The following is an 11,096-nucleotide window of genomic DNA, read 5'->3' as shown; positions in this document are numbered from 1 at the left end:
TTACTTGTAGAAAACTAAAGCTAGGTCTTTATATATCACCCAGCACCAGAATCAACTCCAAAGGGATCAAAGACCACGGGGTCAAAGCAGACACTCTGAAAATATTACTGGATGGAATAGGAGAAACCGTAGGTCTTGTTGGCACCAGTTTCTGTTTAGACAAAATCTCCTCAACAAAGCACATAGGAAAGTGGGGTTCTAGCCATTTCTTTCACTTCCAACTCTTCTACTCCCCACCCCCATGACATGGTAAAATCCTTTTGATGGTGGCTGATGCACACATATTAGGCACAAACCCACCCTGTATCTTCCCAGTTCCTATGTAAAGTGCAGTGTCTGTGAAAGTATGTTCTTCTGTGCATCTGCTGAAGTTCTTTTTCACATTAAGATTTTCTCTCCATCCCAGGACGTCCTGAGCTACCAAAAAAAAAAAGTGACAAATCCCAGAAGAAGCAGACACCTGTTATCACTTAACACTTCTCCCCAGTGAAACAACCTGAGATCAGAAATTTAAAATAAATGGATTAGCCAGAAAGTCAACATTGTCAGCATTAGCCAATATAACTTTTCTTGCAAGGTAATACACACACACACACACAAACACACACACACAAACACAAACACACACATATCATAATAAATACTACATATGGAAAAGTGTTAGTTAATTGATATTCATATGACTCATGAAATCATTTTACTTCAGAGATCTTTTTGGTTTGTTTTTGTGCAGGAACCAACTACCACTTGAATTCAGAGTATTAATGTTTTTTTCTTTCATGCATGTGTTTCTAACGCATTTATAAGATTATTTCTTTGTTGCTTTGTATGTCTCTCCCCCACAGTATAACCCCTGCTTTCACTATATTTGATGTCAGTAAAACTTGTGGAGGAGATGGGGAAAAGCAAGTCATTTAAGGATACAGGTGGACCTGTTGCAACAATGAGAAGTACAAGTTGTCATGTTGAAGACACACTTTACAACTTTGGTGGGGAGGGGTGAGGGGGGAGGATTGTGGGGGGAGTGAGGGGGGAGGCTGGGAAGGGAGGTGAAAGGTAAACAAAGGAGGAGGATGCAATGCTTGATAAGAAATGGACACATTATCCTGCCCATGTAATTGTAACCCCTCTGTACAGTATGTTCACAAAAAAGAATAAAATAAAATAAAATGAAAAAAAGAAATAAAGAATAAAAAATAGAAAATGCATATTAAAATTGTCACTCCGTGAACATAGAACTAAACATTCCATAGTGAGCTCTTGCTTCTTAGTGCATCTGGCTTCTTAGCAGCCATACAGAAAAACACCAGATACCATACTCAGAGGCTGGCTTCACTCTCCTAACAGAAACTGGCTTTTCAGTGACTCATTTGCAGTTGAGGATAGCACTGGGGACCACAGCTCCAGGAGTGATGTGAGGACAGTTCCATCAAGGCAGAGGCAGCAGCCACCAAAATGAGCAGGTGTGCAAGGGAGACTGGTCCCAGGAAAAGCAGAAACCAAGGGAAGTCACTGGTGAGTCAAACCTTACAGACCTTATATTGTGCAGACTTTGGTTGTATGAGAAGCAGGAACGAAATTGAAGATCTTCATTACCAGATTCTATTACTTTTTCCTGATCTTGTAAGATAGAAAGGGATTTGTATGAGTTTTTAGACTTGGTGAATGAATGAACAGCATGTTTTTAATACCTTTACCTTGAACTGAAGAATTTATGCTTGATTTAGACTTAAAGGCATGCAGTTAAATGATTCTAGTAAGGCGCTGAACTCTTGGCTCCAAAAATCACCAAAGAAGGATTCAGTCATAAGGCACAGGGCAAGTGGCATCATGAGTGCTGGAGGCAGAAGACTATGGTGCCCCAGTCCTGTCTACAGAATGTCCCTTCACATTGTGAGGAAGCTTACCTGCATGGAAAAACTCTGATCACACTCCTGAAACATCTTTTAGTCCTGTCTACATACTTCTAGTTCCCGAAAGAATCCTGCTTTTCTTTCTTTCTCTCTTTCTTTCATCCTTTCTTTCTTTCTTTCTTTTATTTTCTTTCCTTCTTACATTCTTTTTGTCTAAGCAATTACTGCAAGCAACTGAGTCACACTTTCAACCTGGTTTGCTCTGGTTATTTTTCAACTAGTGTGTTCCCTATTTCTTTCCTGTGCTAGCATCCAACCATTCTCCTTCAGATTAGCTAGTCTTACAGGTATGACCCACTGCACCTGAAAAAATGATTTCATATCTGATCAGATTCCTCTTCCACCATGCACCTGTGATGTCTGACCACTCTGGCCAGTCATTGTCAAGAATTGTGTCAGGACTGTTGAGACAGAGTCACCCACTGTTCTTTTTCCTTGAGGTGTTTCCCTCCTGACCTTTTGCTGTTGAGTGAAAATGAATTCCCACTAGATCTTGCCCATGCTGCATTAGGGGTTCAGGCAAATCTCTATCCCTTACTGCAGGATCCCAATACCATAGTAATACAGGAATACCTGTCCCAAAGCCTTTAAACAAATATTCCTAGCTGTGCTTTGACAAGTGTCATTCTATAGCTCATGTCATTACTTTATTCCATGGTTTTTGTTGTGCTGAGTATTAAATTCAGGGCCCTGTGCCATGCCTTCAGCCACCTCTTGGCCTTGGTTCCTTGCTTTATGCCAGACTGGCATGAATTTCCCTCCTACTATTTGCTTCCCAGTATCATAGGAAGATAACAAGGACCTGCCACCTTGCCCAGCCATCACTAAGTAGTCTGTCTAACTTGTATGCCCGGGCTACTCTTGAAGTTTGATACCACAATTTCTACCTTCCATGCAGCTAGGATGATAGAAGCTTGGGCCTATCATTATTGCCCTGGGACTAACAGCTATACGCCTGCTTTTCCTCTTCAGCAGGACAATAGGTGAACCCACATCTGCACCAAAGTCTTGATGCTGGCCCCTAAGAGCCTTGAGGCTTTACCTCAATGTCCTGAACATTGCATTCCATTTCTGCTGGCATAAAGTAGATGGTGAATGGAGCTGTATAGAGGAGAAAAGTGCAAAACCTGAGCTTCCTCTACTAAACCCCATTTGCTGGCTTACACTAGAGTTATTTCTGAGTTTTAGAAGGGATTTGACACTCATCACTCTTCTGATTTTGTGGACCATAACTAGTGCTGAAACTCAGGGTTTGGCCATGTTGCAGGATGACACTCTACCACTTGAGTTACAGATCCTCTTCTAGCTTGCTGGTTGCTAAAGTTAAAAAAATCTCACAGACTTTCCTCATCCAGCTGGCTTTGAACCATGATCCCTCAGATCTCAGACTCCTTGGTAGCTAGAATTACATGTGCCGCCTGCCCCCAACACTTACCAGACTTACCTCTGCATTCCTCTCTGCCTTGACCAACCTCACATGTAAAATGGGCACAGAGTGACCTCTGCACAACTGTTTGTTCCCACTCTCTTCAATAATGTGACAATGCAACCAACATTTGTGAAAAACTTACAGGAAAGGACTTTTTCATTTCCCTTTGAATACCCAGGATACTAATCATATGCATAACTTTCTGGAAACTGCCAGACTATTTCTACAGTAGCTAAACTGTCCTGTTTTCACTTTAATTTTCAGCCACATCATGGGTGAGACTAAGGTCATTGGAGACTTGTCTGAATTTTTATTTCAGTTTGATCTTTTCGTTATTCAATGTGGATTGTCAGAGTGGTGAGAATATGTATGCTTTTTCTGCTTCCTTTGTTAATTTTATTGATGTTTGTTAGAGTTGTTAAAAAAGAACATGTTTACTGATTATTCTAAACATTGATAACCCAAGTTACCCAACATCAAGAAGCTTCTAGTTAAATAAATTTTATGCTCTATACTCATGTCTACATTTATATGTAATGAATTTAAAAATTGCCATTAGTTAACCAGCGCATGTCCAGGCAGCTTGACCCAATTTTACTTGATTATATGGTTTTCAATTGTAAATCATTTTCATTACATTTATTAGGCATGAATTTAGGGAAATAATATACCATCCCTAAATGTTGATCGTATCTAGTATAAAAAGTGGATAACACCAGTGGCCACACAGAATTGTTCTGAGAATTTAATGAGACAAGAAAGTTCTGGTGTAACCAGTCATGTGCTGATTTTTCATTTGAACTATATGTATACTTGAGAAATGACTTTTCATCAAAGGCATATTAGTACTGCAGTAGATTCTAAAAAACTCTATATTGGGTCTGGGAAGAAGATTCAGTGGTAGAGTGCTTGCCTTGCATGCATGAGGCCTTGGGTTCGATTTCTCAGCACCATATATGCAGAAAAACCGGAAGTGGTACTGTGGCTCAAGTGTTAGAGCTCTGGCCTGGAGCTGAAGAGCTGAGGGACAGTGCCCAGGCCCAGAGCTCAGGCCCCATGACCAACAACAACAAAAAAACCCACTATATTGATGCTGTTTTTTGCCTAGAGCTTACCAGTCATTCACATCTGGAATGTAGTAAGTTTCAAGAGTTTATCTTGGTCTTAGGAAACCCTGAAAAGGACAGAGCAACCTTTCTGCCTGTCATCTATTTAGAATGGGTCTTTGTCCATATATACACAAACTTATGTGTATATACATATTTGTAGTTGTGCTGGTAACTGAAGCATCAACTCAGGGCCTGCACACTATCCTTTAGCTTTTCCACACAAGGCTAGTGCTTCACAATTTGAGCCACAGCTCTACCCCTGACTTGTTGGTGCTTATAGTTTACATTCTCAGGAACTTCCTCTTCAAGCTGGCTTTGAGCTGTGAGCCTAAGATTTCAGCATCCTTTCTATTCAGGATTATAAGTGTGAGCCACTGGCATCTGGGCAACTTGCTACTTTTTAACTTACTGTTTTTGGAAGTTCTTCAAAATCCAGCTACTTCCTTGCTCTGGGGCAATGACAGCTGGAGGAAGCAGAAGGAGGAACCAGTGAGTCCTTTCCAATTCCCATTTGCATGTCATGTACATAATGATGTGGGTTGTTTTCTCAGTTTATTCAGCTACTCAGTGATTAAATGTTATGGATGTTCAGCCCAGCATAACCTCCAGGATTTTCCAGCTTGAAGAAAGAACTCTAAATGACAAACTAGGAAGTTGAGTGTAGCCAGAAAAGGGGGACATTGTTATTTTTCAGGCTGCTGGGTTTTAGGTCATTGTTCCTAGAAGAGACTGCCTGGAATGTTCTTCTACTCCATGCCACGCTGGAGCCTCTATGTCCCAAACCCACCCATCACCAGTATCATCCTGCACATCTGAACCCTGTATCTTCCTCAAGGGCTCTAACCACATCTCTTGTCTCAAGGGTTTTGACCTGTGGTCTCTGCTAAGATGCTCTTTTATTCCCACTGACTGCTATTCTGGCTGATGCCACCTCACGCCCTGTGTAGAGCAGCACTTGCGCACTGAGGTCAAGACTGTGTTCCACAGTAGTGATGCCTGGTACTCAGTGGGTGCTATGCACATTTCAGTTGTAACAGATCTGGGTCCCATCCTGCAGAGGCAGGGTGACTCTCCCAAGTCTCCCTACTACACTGCCTGCTTTTATTCAAAACCCAAGGAGCTTCACTTCTGGTGTGACATTTGTCCTTTTGTTAAAAAACAAACAGTATCTCAAGTAGTAGGGAAAGCCAAAAGAGAATCGAACACCACATAGCGCCCAGTCTAGAGGGATGAGGATGGAGTGTGCTGTAGGCTCTGTGGGCTGGATCCAGTTTTTTATTTTACTATCCTCTCAGGGAGGATGAAATTATTTCACTAACTACTTCTAGCATTCCTTTATGCTTATCTGGGACACTTAAAGCTTTTAAAAACACATGGATGATGAACCTCCTTATTGCATTCTAATAATGTCTGGAAGTCATTTCTGTGTAACTTTTTCATAATGTAAGGATTGTATCTAGCTTGGGCATAAGGAAGCTCTCATTCTCACTTAGGATTTTCCCTCTAGGATTTACCTCCCAAGTTCTGGAACTATGATTCCCAACAAGTCTCAAAACCAGGTCTTTCTCCCTTAATTCCCTTGTGTCCTATTTCACACGGGCAATCTACCAGTGTCTTGTTTTTCTTCACTGAAAGATGACCAGAGATCTTCACCAGTAGTTGAAGAAGCTGCTCTAGGTGCTAGCTCTGAGTCTTTGGTGCCATACCTCAACTCGACTGCCTCCATCTTGGATGTAATGCATGTATTTCCTCAGATCATTTTGTAGTAGTAAAATAATGCACGCTTCTCATTTCATTTGTGATTTTTTCTTTATTAAAACTATTTTCCTTTATCAATATTTGTCTAATTTGACTCCAGTCAATGATTGCCTTAGACACAGCCCTGGGAAGCTGATTCCAGAGATCTGCATGATTGGAAGACCAGACCACCCACTTCTTCTAGTGGATGATTAGTCTCTTCATGTCTATGTTTCTGACAGAACTAATTGCAAACTTGATTACACACACACATACACACAATGAAATAAAACAGAAAATTTGAAACAAATTAGTCATTTGAGTCAGCACATTATTAAGTGAATCAGTAATATACATCAATTTATGGTAGCAATCATACGCGTGGTATCATCTTACAAGTAGAAAAAGATCTTAAAATGTACATCACAACTTGGATCATCAAGGATTTCGTCCTACATAGTAGGACGCGGATGTGGTGAAGACAATGCCCCCTTCACAGAAGGCTGTCCCAGACTTATCTCCATCTAATATCTCACACAGTGGGATAGAGGGAAAAGGAGGCAATTCCACAGTGGTTGTTTCGGTCTCGGGCCACCTTTGCATAGCCGTTTATTCCCCAGTTTGTGCCATAGCTGAAGAAGAGCAAGTGTTAGTTTTAATACATAACATAAACTGCAAGGGCTTTAGGAACAGTCACATGCAATCAAAACCGTGCTAAACACAACACAGTCAGCAGAGAGAACTGAGATGGACCAATGTCTTTCACCCTTCCTTGATCTAAAACTACTCATAACCTCTTGTCCATGTCCAATGTAACGAGTTCACATGGGATTACAAAAGTAGAGCTAGATGGTCCTGGTGCTCACACCTGTAATCTTAGCTACTCAGGAGGCAGAGATCTGAGGGTCCCAGTTCAAAGCCAACCCAGGCAGGAAAGACTGGGAGACTCTTATTTCAAAAAAAAAAAAAAAAAAACAACTCAGAAAACCATATGTAGCACTGTGGCTCAAGTGGAGGAGCACTAGCCTTTTGCTGAAGACCTAATGCACAGTGTGCAGGCCCCGAGTTCCAGACCCATGACCAACAAAAGATAAATAAAATATGAAGTAGAGAGAGAAAGGACATTCTGTTTCAAAACTTTCAGAATGTATATGAAATCGGAATAAATACCATATTAAAAGCTTGTCCCTAGAGAGCTGATGTCAGAATCTAGTTCTATAGTCCCACATTCATAGGTCAGTAGAATAAAAATTTGTAGAGCCTATATACCAATACTGACTCTCCACATTAAATTCTCTTGGACTTTTTACTACGAGTAGGTTAGGCAATTTATTGCTCCCTCCTTCACTTCCCAACTTTCTTTTCTCCTTGTTTGCTTGCTTCCTTGCTTGCTTGCCTGCCTCCTTGCCTGCTTGCTTGCTTCCTTCCTTTTCCTTTTTTTTTTTTTTTTTACGATTGTGCTAGCACTTGAACTCAGAACCTGGGTGCTGTTCTTTTTGCTCAAGGCTTGTCCTCTACCCCTTGAGCCACAGCATCACTTCTGATCTTTTGGTGGTTAACTGAAGATGAGGGTCTCATGGACATTCCTGCCTGGCTGGCTCTGAACCTTGAACCTCAGAACTCAGCCTTGTAGTGAGTAGGATTATAATCATGAACCTGGAAAGCTGCATATTTTGGCCATTTCTTACCTGTTCTTGATCAGCCAGTATTTGTTGTTTTCTGTTTCTTCTTCTCCTTCATATCCATAGCCAACCACCACAACGCCATGAGTCAGGTACTTGGGGCAGGTTGGATTATAATGAATACCTAAAAAAGAAAACCAAACCACATAGGACGCTCCAGGAACCTGACAGCACCCCACTCTGAGGAACAATAAGGAAAGTATTTCTATATTCACCAAAATTATGTAAAGTCCAGGTAAGCCTTCAGAACTACATGATCAAAGCTAGGAATTAGGCTGAAAACTGACAGAAATACGTATTAGCAAATATGCCTTGGTAGAAAGGCTTGTCTAATAGTAGAGGAGACCAGTGTGTGAAATCTGGGCATTTTATTTCAAGGACACTGCAAAAAATTCAAAGTTCCTTGAACCAAGGAATGTTTTCCAGGTGCACTAGTTCCTATCTATAATACTAGAAGGAAGCTGAGATTACAGACTTGCAGTTCCCAGCCAAACAGGGCAGGAAATTCCATGAGACTCATCTCTAATTAACCAGCAAAAAGCTCAATGAAGAAAAGGGTCTCAAATGGGACACTATCAGTTTTGAGTGGAAAAAGCCAGGCTAAAGCAGAGGGCCTGTGTTGAACTTCCAGCATTGATAGAAATCAATGAATATGTGAACAAAAATATAAACTATTAAAATCTTGGGCCATTTGTAAATATTCCATAATTGAATAAAATTTCAATTGTTCTACCAATACTTCATGATGCAACTACTTCGACAAATTTTAATAGGGATATGGAGACAGGCTTGAAATAATATCTAATTGGGAGTTGAGAATGTGGCTGAGTGGTAGAGCGCTTGCCTTGCATGCATGAGGCCCTGGGTTCGATTCCTCAGCACCACATAAACAAGAAAAAAGCCAGTAGTGGCACTGTGGCTCAAGTGGTAGAGCACTAGCCTTGAGCTGAAGAGCTGAGGGACAGCGCCCAGGCCCAGAGTTCAGACCCCACGACCGTACCCCCCACAAAACAATAATAATAATAATAATAATAATAATAATAATAATAATAATAATAATAATAATATCCAAAGGGAAAATAAAGTTCAAAAGAATTGTATGTACATATTGAGAAACCAAGTGCCATTTCTACACCTTGCATACCAAAGAATCAGTCAAGTGTTAGGACCCTTTCGTCATTTGTCCTGCATCTATTTCTACAAAGAACACACTTACCTCCTTTATAGTACTTGAAGGATGAATGGGCCGAATGAATCCCAGTAGCGATGGGACCCACCGTGGCCACAGCCCTCATAAGGGCCTGCTCACTGGGAGGTAGAATAACGTATCCAGTGACATTAGCAGCAGAATTCTCAGGTTTGTACCTGCAGGCTCCATTCTTTGAAGGGAAAGAGGGAACAGACGTGATTAGAGCCATCCAGCTCTGAAGTTTCACTTTGCAACTTAGGGTTTCTAAGTCAGCACTGTTGGAACCCAGAAGGTGAAATTCTAATCCTAGCTGATTTGAAACGGAAAATCTTCTCTTATCTATTTAACCAATCAAGCTACCTCTATCTCTTCATACCAGTTGTTCACCATGGACAGATCCTTGGCTACAGAATAGCATAAATATACACTGTGTCACAAAGCAATACAAAAATCACGGGATTGTTACCCATCTATGTTCTCCAGTCTACAGAACTCTGACCCAGCTAATGATGAAAGTGACAGAAACAGAGAGTTGACAGAAAAAGATCCTATCATCTGAAGTGTGAATTGGGAAGAGCATGTCTTATCTCTGGAGTTGGTGGACTGTCTGCAATACAGGCAGGAGTGACAACAAGGTACAGAGCTGCAATTACCTTTGCTTCATAGGGGTAGGATTCCTCTGAGGCCAGGCCTCTGTTGTTCTTAACATATTGATAAGCAAGATGTGGTAGGCCACCACCGCAGCCGTTGTTTTGGGGACGAGAACAGTCCACTAGGTTCTGCTCACTGAGGGAGACCAGTTTGCCCGTTTTCTTGAACATCTGTCCTTCTAGTGCACCATTTGCGCAAAAAGCCCAACACGAATTACATTGACCCTGATAAGAGAAGAAAATTCCCTCATACACAAAGCAAATACCAAGACATGGACATCAGCTCCTGTGTGTGAACAGCCTTCCAAAAGAACCACGAACTCCAGGACAGCGCCCTGTCCTGCAGAGTCTGCCAAAGGAAGTGACAACTACTCCTGGCTTTGCTCTGGGCAGTGAAAGGGTCCACAGTGACACTGTCATACCTGATCCTTCACAGGGGTCACATAGCCTTTCTCTCTCCAGTCCACAGAGGCAGGCAGGTCACCAAATAGAAGATCTGGATATATTTGTTCCTCCTCATTGGGCCTAACAGGCTGAAACTCAGTTTCCCCCTGCTGCAATTCTTCATCAGTCTTCAGGAAAGAGTAAAGAAGATATTTCAAAAGCAGGGTCATTTTGTGGAGAAGTAAGGAGAGCAAGCTCCATTGTAAACAATTCACAGGACACTTACCATGTCTCCAAAGGCGTTCATTTCCAGGGTGTAGGTATGTTTCCCTTGGCGCTCTTCCTCATTGTGCATTTCAATCATTTTCCAGTTCTCCTCCCATATTGCTCTCCTCCATCCCTCTTCATCCTAGGAATAAGCACAAGGGATGAGTGCTCGGTCTACTTAAACCCAACCCTGGTTCACTGAATGGAATTGCTGACAAAATGGAGAGAGACTCTGTCCAGGATGTTGTGCATTTTGGGAAGCTGTTCTCAGAGAAGAGCAGGCTATCTGCCCACATCCTGCTTATATGACTGGTATTAGCTGACTGTCTTGGAGACCTGGCTTGGATAAAGTTAAATCAGCAAGGATCTCGTCTGTGGGGTCCTTCAGAACACTTTCCATATTACCCACCGAATGGTAGCTTTTGCCGTATTCTGTCTTCCACTTTGTCCACTGTGCATCCAAACTGGGATCCAATACTGGAGCAGCTGAGGCCATTCCCAAGCAAAGGATGGCCAGCAACAGAGAAGGATCCATATTGGAAAGCCTAGAAAGGGAAATGAAGCCGGGATTTCCAGTGACTCATGCATGTCAGCAGTCTGCTTAGTCTTAGCTACAAAAGAATTAATGCCACCATGACCATTTAGATATTAAAATAAGACTTTCCAATATTTGTCCAGAGCTATGTTAAGGCTTAAGGATATACTTGGGTTAAAACATCAAAGTAGAGGTATGTGG

General features: G+C 41.7%; 1 protein-coding gene across 2 annotated transcripts; it reads right to left on the bottom strand.

Moving 5' to 3' along the window:
• Positions 1–6,720: 6,720 nt before the first annotated feature.
• Positions 6,721–10,895, bottom strand: LOC138834622 (procathepsin L-like). 2 transcript variants are annotated; one of them, XM_070033119.1, is made up of 7 exons: positions 10,770–10,895; positions 10,380–10,502; positions 10,132–10,281; positions 9,713–9,934; positions 9,087–9,249; positions 7,877–7,994; positions 6,721–6,820 (listed from the first exon to the last, which is right to left on the bottom strand). In XM_070033119.1, exons 1-7 carry the CDS (start codon positions 10,893–10,895, stop codon positions 6,721–6,723), a joined length of 1,002 nt encoding a protein of 333 aa, XP_069889220.1. The 2 variants fall into 2 exon arrangements, with proteins under 2 accessions (XP_069889220.1, XP_069889221.1); XM_070033120.1 differs by lacking the exons at positions 10,132–10,281; positions 10,380–10,502.
• Between the last annotated feature and the right edge of the window lie 201 nt (positions 10,896–11,096).

This window comes from Dipodomys merriami, unplaced genomic scaffold (assembly GCF_024711535.1).
Source record: "Dipodomys merriami isolate MVZ:Mamm:240054 unplaced genomic scaffold, mDipMer1.0.p SCAF_22, whole genome shotgun sequence".
Classification (NCBI taxonomy): domain Eukaryota; kingdom Metazoa; phylum Chordata; class Mammalia; order Rodentia; family Heteromyidae; genus Dipodomys; species Dipodomys merriami.
The sequence above is the reverse complement of the archived record's forward strand: the minus strand, read 5'-3'. Positions and strand labels throughout refer to the sequence as shown.

Bases quoted from the DNA above. Each gene is read 5' to 3' on its own strand.
- LOC138834622 (XM_070033119.1), bottom strand. From the start codon at position 10,895: ATGGATCCTTCTCTGTTGCTGGCCATCCTTTGCTTGGGAATGGCCTCA. The intron at 10,282-10,379 runs GTAAGTGTCCTG...TCTTTCCTGAAG, and splicing joins TGAACGCCTTTGGAGACATG to ACTGATGAAGAATTGCAGCA. The intron at 6,821-7,876 runs GTAAGAAATGGC...GCTCTTCTTCAG, and splicing joins TACTGGCTGATCAAGAACAG to CTATGGCACAAACTGGGGAA.